General features: G+C 42.2%; 2 protein-coding genes across 2 annotated transcripts in view; one reads left to right on the forward strand and one right to left on the reverse strand.

Annotated features, from left to right (window-relative positions):
* The window catches only part of LONP2 (lon peptidase 2, peroxisomal), a 95,881-nt gene extending 87,418 nt beyond the window's left edge, over window positions 1-8,463 (reverse strand). The window contains exons 1-2 of the mRNA XM_061174273.1: window positions 8,118-8,463; window positions 997-1,231 (exon numbers count right to left, since the gene is read on the reverse strand). Coding sequence (XP_061030256.1) covers window positions 997-1,231; window positions 8,118-8,350 — 468 coding nt within the window. The 5' untranslated portion in view covers window positions 8,351-8,463. The remainder of the gene's footprint in view (window positions 1-996; window positions 1,232-8,117) is intronic.
* The window catches only part of ABCC11 (ATP binding cassette subfamily C member 11), a 68,283-nt gene continuing 61,946 nt past the window's right edge, over window positions 7,876-14,212 (forward strand). Inside the window, 1 exon segment of the mRNA XM_061172437.1 lies at window positions 7,876-7,916. The gene's annotated coding sequence lies outside the window, so the exon portion shown is untranslated.

The raw sequence follows: 14,212 nt of genomic DNA on the forward strand, positions 1-14,212 counted from the left end.
TAATACGGAAGTTAGATATGGATAAGAAAACAAAACGTAAGACTGAATAGGAACCAAGACCAGAAGACAAGCAAAAATAAAATTGGATGCATGATGGCAGTAAATAATGGTGATGTTTCTCTCTAAAAAATCCCTTTAATGTCATTACAGAATCTTTACATATTTAAATTTTTTTTGTTGATTGATAGTGGGGAGAAGTAAAGAACAAGAGAAAGAAGCTATAAAGCTATGTCCAACAGAAGAACGGAGACTCAGGGAGGATTACTCGGGAAAAGGGAGAGAAATTCTATTTTCCCCTCTATTTTCTTCGCTCCTAAATAACACATTCACTTACTCTGTTTCTCAAACTTAAGTCTCTTTCAGCCCCCACAGCAGCTGTAGTGCCAAATTTTCTATTTTGCTATCGTTGTTCACCACACTAGCAATGTGTAGCTTCAAATGCCACATCAGGTACAAATACCATAGGCTATGAACACCTGCCTATGCATGCCTAATTATATTAAAAGGGATGTTTAAGTGATTGTGGATACGCATGCATACGCTTCCCTCCCAGAATTCTAGAGGATCAAGGTTTCAGCCATACTTGAAACCATGGGCTTAATCTTCCATACCACTCACAGTGTGATCCTGACTTCTGAACCAACATAACATATAATTTGATGCCTAAATAGTCTAGTGACAAATAGCTTCTGTACAGTATTTTAATTTTTAAGATTATTTAGGTTTAATAACTACCTGGTTTGGAGACACTGGAAATTATAAGGAAAACTCTAGAAATACTCTTTGGAAAAAGTTTAGGAAGGGTTGGCTAGTATGTCCTAGAATGATTTAGGTACAATCCCAGACAAAAGCAGGTTGAAATCAATGTACTATAATATAGTGCGAAATCACTTAAACATATACTGCCCGAAAACTTCACCACTCAACAAATTCATCACATCTTAGGGCAACAAAGAAACCGAAGAGGGTTTTAAGGAAAAACTAAAAGCAACTCACTTGCACCGCATACTTGTAGAACTGTTCCGAGAGTTCTCCTAGCTCCTCCCTAGTCTTACAGGTGTTGGGAAACTCCTCCAGCCAGTCCAACTGTTCCACTTTGGCAACAGGATATGGCTTCTCTTTTATGACCTGTACGATCTGGAAGCGGCACAGGCCCGTAATCAGCAAAGTATAGTGGGGTTTGGGCCAGTTACTGCCCACAACCTGGACCGCCAGTGCAGCTGTCCCAATCCTGAAAAACACACACAACATCAGTATTACAAATGCTCAGTATGGTAGAAGAGAAACTCACCTCAAGAATAAAGACGCAGACGTAGAGAACGGATTTGAGGACACAGGGAGGGGGAAGGGTAAGCTGGGATGAAGTGAGAGAGTGAAACCGACATATATACACTACCAAATGTAAAATAGATAGCTAGCGGGAAGCAGCGGCATAGCGCAGGGAGATCAGCTCGGTGCTTTGTGACCACCTAAAGGGGTGGGATAGTGAGGGTGGGAGGGAGACGCAAGAGGGAGGGGATATGGGGATATATGTATACATATAGCTGATTCACTCTGTTGTACAGCAGAAACTAACACAACATTGTAAAGCAATTATACTTCAATAAAGATGTTAAAAAAAAAAAGAAACCTCAAAAGGGTTGCCTTTTCTGAGAAATTCATTAAAAAACAAAGAACGTCTAAAGTGCAAATGAATTATTTCTCTATTTAATTTAGCATCCAGTACATGGTCTTTTAAGTCCCTACTATCTGATATGGGGCCATCTCATTCTAATTAGCCATTTAAAAATTAGGTAGAAATTCCTAAACATTTGGATTATTTAAGCATAAAAAGATGAGTAAAAGCAGTTGAGATTTATATAGCTTAAATTAATTTTGCCAGCTAGGAATGAGGCAATCTTACACCAGAATATATATGAGCATTTTAAACAGATTTAAACATCGTGATGTAAACCAATCTAAAAAATCCCCTTCTGATACCAGTTTTGCTACTAACACCAAGCCAGGTTTTTTACATAATCCATCTATAAAACTGCCATCAAATCTGGGAATTAACATGTATGTCCTTGAATTTTGAATTTCTAAATCTGGGGCTAAATATCAGAGGCCACACTTTCATGCACTGAGGAGAGTTAGTCAAAGACCTACATCTCAGGAAGACGTAAACCTAGTTCTGTTTAAGTGGTAATCACCTCATCTAACACTAGCTGAAAAAGTTATACTTTAAGTTTTAGCTCCATATCATGCAATTCTGACCAAGTCACATATAAACTAATTCACAGAAAGAAAGTTTCATCCAAATTAAGCTGAAGTGATACAAAATAGAAAGATCAATGTTCAGAGGACACTTCCAGATCCCAAACTACCATTATATTTTCTCCCCTCAGGCATAGGAAAGGTTGTAATTTCAGAAAAGAAACTAAAATCAAAGTGACCAGAGCTCTCAACACCCTGGGACAATGGTGACACTGGAATACTACACTTGCCCGTCTCAAACATACTGATGGCACAGACAGTATGTGCATATTTTAGTGAGCTTGCTCACTTCTATATGCATTTAATTCTTGATTAGTTCCTTGTAAATGATTCATTCTGTAGATTATCTGTACCTTCAGCTTCCCACCACCACTCAGTTTATTCTGAGCTATGCATATAATTTCCTTAACACCCTTCCAGGCAAATCACGTGGATAGGGGATAAAACTTGATTTAAACAATAACTTAAACCAAAAAATTAGGAAGATAATTTGGTGGAGAGAAAAAACATCATGTACTTTAAAAACCTGAAATGATATGGCAATCATCTATTGAGTTATTTGTGTTGTGGCTCCTTTTCTTCAGTCACTAATCAAACAGTAGGTTCTATCTCCCATTCCCTTAAAACCAACTCCGATTGCCTGAAAGAGTTAGCCATAACTAAACTCATTAGAGACCAACGAAGACTATAATTCACTGCAGATGACAACCACCAATGCTTACACAATGCAGAAGGAGTTCACAGTTCTATATACAAGAAACATTAACAGACAAGAAACAGGATTCCTGGCCTAAGGGGTTTACAAACTAGAAGCCAAGGAGAAACCAGAGAGAGATGAGACAAATCCAAACTTCCAGATTAGGAAATAAATTTAATTATTTGGGCTATGTCATTGATTAAAGGTGAGACTAAAAGTGAGTTTTCTTACAAAGCAAATAAAATAGTTTTCCTAACTGTGAAAGGAAGATGTTCCAAACTGAAAAGAGATTAAGTTGGATTTATACTATGCTTTTCCTCCTAATAAAAAAAATATATATATATAAAGGTTTTAAATGTTAATTATTTCTTGCTTTAAATCACTTATAGTTGACAACATACCTAAAAAAATAAAAGGGTACATAAAAAGAATGTACCCTTTTTAAAGAAAAAAACATGATGTGTGAAATAATTAGATGGCTAGAAACAAACTACTTAGTGAAAGACATTTGGGGTAAAAGCTCTGGAAAGAAGGACGACGTTTAATGTTATTTTAGACAAGTTGCATTGCATGTTGGGCTCTAGGTTTTACATATAAAAACAGGTAAACAAAATATTCAATTAATCTAATACTTTTCTTCTTACTATGATCCATATGATACATAGGCTTTAAATGAACTTAGTCATCTTTCAAAATATTCTAGTTCTTCTATTACTATGCACTTTATTAGGCATGACCAAAAGCAACAGTTTGATTTTGCAACAGATCCGCATTTATTAGTACCCAAATGTGTAGTGTTTTTTCCATTTAGGTAGTAGCTCTGTAAATCTACACCTTAATTACTGTGGTATTTTACAGTTCAAAGAATTTCTGAAATTCCTGAGTACTCTCAGAGTTGTAAAATATTATTTTAACCCAAAGTCTGACAACAATGGGTAAGATCTGTATAATTTGGAAATGGACTTAGATAATATAAGTTTTTGAGAAACATCAAACTACAGTGGTGGGAAAATCTAAAAGCAGCACTACTGCAAAAAGCAGTTTTCCAAGATGAGGATAGCTGTGGTCTATTGGCCAACCACTTGCTTTTTTCTTTTCTTTCATTTTTTTTTTCTTTACTTTAAAGCCCTCCATTTTTCTTGGAATCCTTAATCTTCCAAATCTTTTTTCCAAATAACGCTACTTCAGTTCTGCCCATATTAAAAGAAAGAATATGGGGTCTTCCCACTCCTTCCCCCAACCTGCATTTGTGAAATCTACACTTAAAACTACCCATGTGGGCAATGGTAATACCATTAACATACAGGGTTATTGATTTGCAGTTTACAAAAGGCTTTCATAGGTATTATTTCATTACACACCACCTTTCACCTCTGTGAGGAAGGCAGCACTTAATTAAAAATGAGTAATTCAGATTCAAAAAGGGTAAACAGGTTAGTTATCCATGATTACAAGGATATTAAATAGCAATAGGGGAGTTGAATTAGGTTTTATGACAAATTTTACTCTTTTCCCACCACAATGGACAATATGAATTTGTACTTATAAGAAGTATAAAAATAAACACTATTAACATAGCTTCTAAATAGCTGAGATACTGCAAAGCACAGCTATTATTTAATATCTAATGTTTACATCTTAACAACACTTAAGGAAGAGAAGTATTTCCACCAAAGCTCTGGAAGCAAAAGTTACACACTTCTGGGAAAGGACCACTGAAACATCTTTTTGGTTTTGACTTGGTGTCACCCAACTTATCTTCCTGAATATCTGATGATTTTGAGCAAAATTTATCATCATTGTTAATAAAGATTTAGAAACAAGGAAAGAGTCTATTAGGATAGTCCCAAATTCTACCACAGATAAGGCTTCTGTGGCTACAGGATTTTTGATTTTCACTCCTTTCTTGAAAGTTCATTTCTGAATTTAAGAAACGCAACTTGCAGACAGACCTTCCTTAAAAAGAGTAAATGCAGACTTAGGAACATCTAAGTAGAGCTATTCATTACATACTTGCTAATATAAAAGATTAAATTTTAAAATCTTAGTGTTATCAGGTTTCTTGAATGCTGAAGAGTGCTAATAGATACAAATAACAGTAACACATGGATAGAGACTTGGCAAATTATGAAACTGTGTATCTGCTCTATATAAAGCATTCATTTTTTTTGCCAGACAAATGCCAATGAAACTAATTTGGGGTCCTAGAGATGAAGTACACAAAAAATGAAGAGGGACTGAGCATTCAGCACTATGAGGAAATGAAGGCAGGTGCCCTGAAGAATGGAAGGCTGGGAGAAGACTGCGGGGCCATCTTGAAATGCATGAAAGGACAGTGCACAAGGAATGCTAATTATCCATTTGCACTAAGAAAACAATGGGTCACCGAGGAGCCACTAAAAAAGACAGTCCAGTGAAGCAGGGTGGCCTGAGGTGGCATGGGAACCAAATTCTAGACTGTGGGGATAATCCAAAGCTCTTCCTGTGTTAGGTGACATGCCTGCACACTGACGTGCAGATAGGGCCTGTGCTGTTCCAAATGGTAAAGGAAGTGGTTCAGGTAAGTCAACACCTGGCCCTGCCACTTTGTATGACAAGGAACCCAGGGGAACAAATTACTTCTGCTGCTCCCTGAAGACAGGCATTGTCACCTGGATGGTCTAAAGGAAACAAGGGACAGGAAGAGAGCCCTCACCGTCCCTCTGAGGTCCTACTACAACCTGGAAAAGCAGGTAACTGGGGAAGGACAGATTTGTGTATCGAAACAGAATAACATTATAGACAACGCAGTACTTGTACTATTAAAGCTCTTTTAGGGACTTCCCTGGCGGTCCAGTGGTTAAGACTCCACGCTTCCAATGCAAGGGGGTGCGGGCCAAAATAAAATAAAATGGTTACTTTAAAAAAAAAAAAAAGCTCTTTTAACTTTTTAAAGTAAGAGCATTTAAAGGTGATATTAGAGAAAAAAAGACATTGGAACCTAATACTAAGGAATGCAATGCAAACTTCCTACAGACTTTTCAAGTAGCAAATAATATTTCTAGGATAACGAGATGATCTGGTGGGTCCTTATAATGCTGAAATTCTATGAAGATTTTCTATGTATGTTTTCTAACGTAAATGATTAAATTTTAACACTGCTATTCATTTAAATCAAAGGCAGCAATATGAACAGCAAGGACCAGATTACCCATCATCTGATATTAGTGATTACTTCCAAGCAGAATTTAGTTGTTTTGGAGGAATTTACATAAAAGAAATTTAAAACCCTCCAAAATCTTGCCATAATCATACCAACAAATAGTCACTCAAACCTGAAACATGACTAATCTACTTTCGAAATTCACAGTGTACCCATGGGTAATCAGCAGAACTAAAACAAAACAGCTTATCATGAGCACTCTTGCCTCAACAGGCAACTAAGTGCCTGGGCACAGAAAGCAAAAAATAAGGGGAGAAATAAACAGAGGCTAAAGGAATGGGGTCATAGGTAGGGAAACCAAAATCCAACACAATTTATCACAGTTTACTGAAACTTGAAAAGTATCCCAATTTCACTCAAGCAATAAGCAAAGTGCATCAGATGGGAACCAAAATGTTTTCCACGCTTGAGAAAAGCCAGGCTTTTGCAGTGTGGACCAACAATGGACTGCTATGGTTTTTTTGGTTTTGTTTTGTTTTATGAGGGGAGGGGAGGAGAACCAAATCTCCTTTGAGAATTTTAACAAAGCTATGGACTCTCCTTTAAAAGGAGAGTATATAATCACAAGATTTTGGACAAAAACAAGACATTCCTAACTCTCCCCAAAACCATTCAGAGTCAGGCTACACCTAATTTTAAAAAAGGATAACTGTAGGTGAACGAGGGAGGGGCTCTAAGTTGAAAATACCTCAAGAAGAGTTAAGGAAAGGAGGCAGGGGCTTGGGAGGCTTGAAGATAATGGCATTTGTTGAGAGCATACGACATATCAGCGCCGTCTGGTAGAAATATAACGTGAACCACGTATGTAATTTTAGTAGCCACCTTAGAAAATAAGACAAGTGAAATGCTAATATTTTACTTAATTCCAACATTTAATCTATATAAAATTTATTAATCAACACATTTTTCATACTAAATTTTCAAAATCTAGTGTGTAGTGTACACTTACAGCACATTTAGGGTGACCAACCACCCTGGTTTGTCTGGAACTAAGGGTTTTCCTGGGATATAGGACTTTCAGGGCTGAAACCAGGACAGTCCCTGGCAAACCGGGACAACTGGTCACTCTAATAATACTATCTCAATTTGGACAAGCCACATTTCAAGTGCTCTGTAGCTAGTGGCTACAGTACTGGACAGTGCAACCATTTATCCAGCCTGGTGCAAAACAGACCACACACGTGTGATTTCACTTCATCTTCATAACACACGTAAAAGACGGATGCTGCTAGTAAAAGACGGATGCTGCTAGTTTCCAAATTACAGGTGATGAAAGAAATAAGCACAGGTTCAATCTGTCACCCAAAGTCACACAACTAGGGCCATGGTGTAGGGGAGTCCAGTGGTAAGCTTGGGGCCTAAGAAACGTTACGATATGAGAAAAGATGAGAAGATAGGAAAGTTCTAGAAAGGGAGACAAGGGAAAATGTGAACAGGGAAGGCCCTTTAGGAAGGAAAACAGAAGCAGTGAGGGGAAGAGAAAAGGCAGGGGGCGGGGGAGGCAGGGAGTGTGTTAGAAAGGCACCCCCAAATTAATAAGGAAATGGTGCAATTTAGGATGGGACGGGAAAAGAGAAAACGTGAAGCAGCCAAGTATCTCCGTTAAGAGGACAAAAGAGGTGGGAAGGAAGTTAAAGAAGGAAGAAGGGGGTGGGGGAAGGGAAGAGAGGAAGGAAAAGAAAGAGGGGGGCCTGGAAGGTTAAGAGCACCGGCCTAGGAGTCTGAAGACCCGGGGGCGGGAAAGGAAATTCACATCAGATGGTGAGCAGCTAATCGTGCAGCTTTCACGACTCCGTGAGTCATCTCATTTAACAGTCACGAGGCATTCCTCTGTCACCCCCGTCTGACGCGTGAGTCGTCTGGAGAGGCGGAACACCGCCGCGGGGCCCCCCGAGCCCCACGCCCCGAGGCCGGGCCGGGTCTCGGGAGGAGGCCGCGCCGCCGCCGAGCCGCCCGGCCTACCTGTGCAGCGGCGGCAGGTCCTGCGCGTCGCTGGCCGGGTCGGGAGTGTTGGGGATGACGCCCAGGATGGTGCTCTGCAGCGACGTGCCCTTGAGCAGGCGGCTCCGCACCAGCTGCAGGTTGCGGGCCGAGTCCACGCTGGTGCGCATGGTGGAGCCGGGCAGCAGCACGCCCTCGTGCGTGAGCAGCAGCGGGAGGCGGCTGGGGATCTGGATGGGGCTCAGGGACGACATGGCGACGGCCCTCCGCGCCGGGAGAGTCCCCGGGAGCCCGACGGCCGGCTCCGCGCGGCCTACGCGGCGACGACCAACCCTCAGACCCCGGCACGCCGCCGCTTCCGGCCCCGCGCTCCCGCCCGCCCCCGGGCTCTGCCACCGCCCCGCGCCGTACACACGCGAAGAGATGCGCACTCCGCCCGCCGGGCGACCCCTGCTTCCCGGCCCGCTACTCCGCTTTCTCCGGAGGCTCCCTCAGAGCAGAGCTGTATGCCCAAGGATGATCCCATGTAAATTGTGTCCACTTGAAATGTTTGTACCTTTCTATTCGAATTGATTTTAGATGTACAAAAATATAGTAGGGAGTTTCCATGTACCTGTCACCCAGCTTCCCCTGTAATCATCTTACACAATCATCCTTCAACTATTAAAAACCAGGAAATTAACACTCCTGTTATCTAATCTATAGACTTCCACAAATTTTGCCAGTTTTCTCACAAATGTCCTTTTTTCTGGTCCCCAACCCCACTTTTCATTTAGTTGTGATGTCTCCTCAATCTTTCTTTTCTTTTTTTCTTCAAAGCTTTGCAACTTTTAAAACGTATTGATCCCTTAGTTTGTAGAATGTCCCTCAATTTGGGTTTATCTGATGTTCTTTCAAGATCAACATTATACATTTTTGTCAGGAAGACCACAGAAGTGATGTGCCTTAGTGATACATGATGGTAAAATGTCTTACCAATGATGATTTTGACAGTGATTACTTGGTGAAGGTATAATAGTACCTGCTAGGTTTCTCCACTTTAAGGTACTATTTTTCTCATTATAAGTAGTAAGTATGTGTAGGGAGTTAAGTCTACATTAATTGAAATCTGTAAGAAAAAGCTGCCCCATCTCCCTCCCCAATAAATGAATAATTTACTTATTCAATTACTTTTTATGTTAGTATGGACTCATGGGTATTCAGTTTTTTATGGGCTATCATGCAATAATATCATGTATATCATTGCTTGAATTTTTTCAGATTTGGCCCTTGGGAGCTCCTTCACATTGGAATTTGACTTGGGTTTGGCTGTAGTTTGCAGATGGAAATTTTTCCCCAAATATGAAGTTCAGCAATGCTCTCAGAATCCAGGAGGGAATTGAAAGTCTAGTCAAGACAACATGCATTTGTTGAGGGCCTGCTGAGTGCAAGACCCCGGTCTGATTGTGGAGGGTAGAGAGCGGAACAGAAGGCAAGGTCCTACCCTCAAGCACCTCTTGGCCAGAGGGACAGACCCATAGACAGCTGAGTCTGATACAGTGCAGCAGGTAAGGGAAAGGAGAAGGCAGGTGTCCTAGCTGCTGTGCTGGAGACAGAAATTCAGGAACTCGGAGTCTCCGGCCTAAAGCTCTTTCTCTGACATGATCCCACCTTTTATTCATTCTCTAAACAACCATTTTTTGAATGCCTACTATGTACTGGATATTACTTTAGGTGCTGGGGATATGCGATGGTCCAGCCACTGCAGAGGGTCTTCCAGGTCCCGACGGAGAGGGGCAAGAGACTGAATAGCACCACGAGTATGGGGTCAGAAGGACCAAGACAACTGATGGTTGCAAGGCACTTTATTTAGAATTTACTGAATCTTATATAGACAGAAGAGGAACTCATTATTAGACAATAAACCCATGGAATTGCTTATCATCTCAGTTCAGTCATTACCACTGACGTCAACAAGTTTACAACAACTATCCTTGAACATTATCTTCCCTTAACCAGGCTCACACACAGCCCCCAGCCATAAGGAACAACCAGGACTCTCAGTTCCCTGAGGTCTCCTGGCTTGAGATAGCTTTGCTAATCTCTTTTACATCCCTCAGGCCTGGGAAAAAGAGTGCATTCCAAGGTAAGGGCTTTGCTTTTTGTGAGAGACATACTGTCTCCTCCAGGAGTTACCTCCGGCTAAGACTGCATGCTTCCCACAGGGATACATCAGTGAACACAACAGACAAGGTTCCTGCTTTCATGGAGCTAACATTCTAGGGGGAGAAACCGAAAATAAGCAAGGAAAATCCTTTTGGATGGCAATACGCCCTTTAGATGGTGAGAACAGGCCTCTCTGAAGAGCTGAGCCCTGTACTGCAACCATGCAGAGGTCGTGGGGTGGTTGCCGAGGGGGTGCTATTTCAGGCAGAAGCAGCAATGATTGCAAAGACTTTGAGGCTGGAATGAATTTAGGATGTTTGAGGAGACTGCTCCTGGAATTTGCTGAGGTGGGGCCTGCTGAGGGAAGCAGGAGAGAAGTGGGAGGGGAGGCTATAGAGGGCCCTATAAGGAGTGAAGAGTTGGGGTAAGGAGTCTGCTAAGGAGTTTGGGTCTTACTCTAAACCCAGTGCAAGCCATAGGCAGTTTCAAGCTGTGGAATAATTCTTCAGGCTTCTGTTTTCAAAATGTCATATTGGCTGCTGTGTGGAGAATGGAATGCGAGGTTTTTTTTTTGTTTTTTGTTTTTATTTTTATTTATTTATTTATTTATTTATTTTTGGCTGTGTTGGGTCTTCGTTTCTGTGCGAGGGCTTTCTCTAGTTGCGGCGAGCGGGGGCCACTCTTCATCGCGGTGCACGGGCCTCTCACTGTCGCGGCCTCTCTTGTTGCAGAGCACAGGCTCCAGACGCGCAGGCTCAGTAGTTGTGGCTCACGGGCTTAGTTGCTCCGTGGCATGTGGGATCTTCCTGGACCAGGGCTCGAACCCGTGTCCCCTGCATTGGCAGGCAGACTCTCAACCACTGCGCCACCAGGGAAGCCCCAGAATGCAAGGTTTTAAGGTCAGACGCGGGGAGGCCAGTTAGGAGGTGGTTGAGATTGTCCAGGCAAGAGGTGATGGGGCTCAGACTAGAAGCAGTGGATTCAAGCCATGTTTGAATGTAGCTTCAACAGAGCACGCTGATGGATTGGACATGACGAGTGAAGGAGAAACAGTCATCAAGGATGTTCCCTAGACCAGGGCCCTAGCCGCTAGGGCCTAGAGAGCAGTTGGGCTGGTAGCAGGAGATCCTAGATCCAATCAGCAAGCTCTGGATCACCTCTCTGGATGGGGCTGAGTACCTCACCCCCTGATAGACTCTAGGGGTTAAAAAAATAAGATTAAAAAATGCATGGCCCAGCTCCCCAAGAGCTTACCTTTTCACCAAGACCTCTCCAAGGTCAAGGGGGAAGGGCCCCATTTTTTGAAGAACTTCAAAAACCATCTTATAAACCTTGTGGTATATTTTTTGATCATGTTTAATGCTTTTAACATACACCCTCTCCAACAACGACAAGCAATATGAGTGTCTAGTCACATAATAATAGCTGGATTTATTTTTAAATACAAATTCCTTCTGCATCGTAGAAGGTGTGGTATGGGACCGGGTCCACATTTAAGTTGCTTGCTTGATGAACACCTTCTTTCTATCCCATCAGTCTGTCTCTGTGATGGGGTGCCAGCCCACTTGGGAAAGCATCAAGAATCTAAGTGTGAGTTCTTAAGCGACCGTGTGGCTCTCCTGGTTCCTACTTTAACCAGCTCTACATCTACTTCCTTCATTGATCCACCAAATACTTATTCTGCATCTGCTATGTGCTAGGCACTAATCTAGATTCACGGATGCATCAGCGAAAAAGACAGACAAGGCCCCTGGTGTCAAAGGGCTTACATTCTAGTGAGGTAGGCAGAAAATAAGTAAGTCCCCAAAGAAATGACAATTTCAGAAAGTGATAAGTAAAGGAAATCTAATAGGAAAATCTGTAGAAGGTTCTAGAGACAGGAGGACAAGATGAGGGAGGGAGGTCTAGGAAGGTGACCCTGCAGAAGTGGTGTTTGAGCTGAAACCTACGTGACGAGAAAGGCCAGGCTCTGCAGGGAGCTCGGAGGAAAGTGTTCTCGGCAGAGGTTAGGACTCAGACAAAGACCAAGATGGGAAGGAGCTTCCCAGTTTCTGGAACAGAGAAGACCAGGCTCTGGGCTGTAGGGATTCAGCAGTCAACAAGACGGCCACGGCCAGCGCGGGGCTCCAGGATCTCTGAGAACCAGCCCCTGGAAAGCTACCCAGCTACCCAGGGAAGGCAAGGGAGAGGTCTAATCATCTCAGCTTCCTCAGGCCTGGCTCTCCGGCCCTCTGCCCCTCACCATGGGCACCTCCCCTACCCTCTGGTGCCCCTTCTGGCCTTGGACACTAGACCCTGCTAGGAAAGTGGTAAGAACAATGAGGAAATAAATCAGCTCCTCCAAAAAAGTTACGTCTCTCCAAGGGCCCCCCTCCTGTACACAGGCTGTTTCCCCATATGCAAATGGCCCGTGTCTAATCATGACTTTGGCCCCCTGGGGATCTGGGAGCACAGGGCTGGAAGCATCTGTTTCCTCTCTGGTTTATTCCCAGTCCTGTCCTGGCCCCCGGCCTGACCACAGTGATGGGCTTGCCCTTAACTAGAATGAATAAACGTCAGCTCTATCTTCTTGAGAGGAAGGTGGGAGGCCAGGGAACTTTTCTAGGATGCCAAAGAAAACTCTGGAGGGAATTCCCCCGGCCATTCAAGGAAGCGGAAGTGGGCCTCATAGACATGGAAGGCAGCTCAAGCCAATATGTGGCTGAGCTCCAGTTAAGGTTGAGATGAGCAATTGGTGTTCTGCAAGCATATCCATTGCACACATTTGCATTCCCTTCATTTTCATTTGCTTTACTTTTCCCTGTTGCTAGTTTCCTGGATGACTTCTGTATTTCTATAAGGAGTCACGTCTTTAAAACCCTCATTGTATCTCTTTGCAGGTGTGTATAAATAAACCAGGTTGGCAAATCATACTATACCTGAAAGGTGAGAAAAAATCTAATTTCTGTATTTGTTCTCTAAGAATCTGGTCTTCCTCATGAGCCCCTACTTGCTGGTTAATTAGGAGAACATAAATGTTTAGGCTTACCATTTTAAGATGCTAGTTCACAAGAACAAACTGTCAAATTTTCAGGAATTTTGAGAACCCAGCTGTTAAACACAAACATTAAAATTAAATTATATAGACTTACAATTAATAATATCAAAGACAAAGGTAATACTCAAAAATCTATCATTTCCTAATTATTTCACTACATTTTACTATTTATACTTTTGAGGTTATTTACATCTACTGTACTTGTATCCTGGAGATAACCATACAGTGATTTCTGAATGCGCCTCTCTTCCCAACATGTTGGTAGCTTGAAATCATCCACGATGGGAATATTTACACCACAAAAATCGGCAAAGGCTACAAATCTGGGCTTGTTTTATTATTTTATTGATTGTCTAGGCTTAAGAAATAAATGCAGGAAGTGTTAATAATGCAGATTAACAAGTGTGTGGTGCTGGTAGCCGTTACATTGTGAAGAGCACAAAAAATGAGAAAATATTCTTTCAGTATTTGAAAACTCTTCAGCAAAGAGACTCATTAACATAAAGAAAAATGTCAAGTAACACTTACGTTGGAACTACACCAACTGCAACCACAGGTTAGTTACAGATACACACGTTTACCAGCACACCACTGAGACCGTGGACACAGCCCCTTGCCAGGGTGCATGACTTGCAATCTAGAATTTGCTGACTCCACCTCCCCCTCCCCCTCCCCATTCCCTCCACTGAGAACCTTTGTGTAGTGAATAAACTGTACACCAGTACACCATGGTCCTACCCCCAGGGCCTCCTTCCATTGAATCATGCCAATTTCACTTTAATATGTCTGTGTCCTAGGCTGGTTCATAGCAGCCAGAAACTGGACTCTTCCCACAGTCTTAAACAAGAAATATGTGACAGCCTCTCTTACCTGACATACCTCCTTTTCTTTTTAATTTTCCATCACCCCTGAAAGGTCCACTGCTACCATCACA

The sequence above is a fragment of the Eubalaena glacialis genome, chromosome 18 (genome assembly GCF_028564815.1).
Source record: "Eubalaena glacialis isolate mEubGla1 chromosome 18, mEubGla1.1.hap2.+ XY, whole genome shotgun sequence".
Lineage (NCBI taxonomy): Eukaryota > Metazoa > Chordata > Mammalia > Artiodactyla > Balaenidae > Eubalaena > Eubalaena glacialis.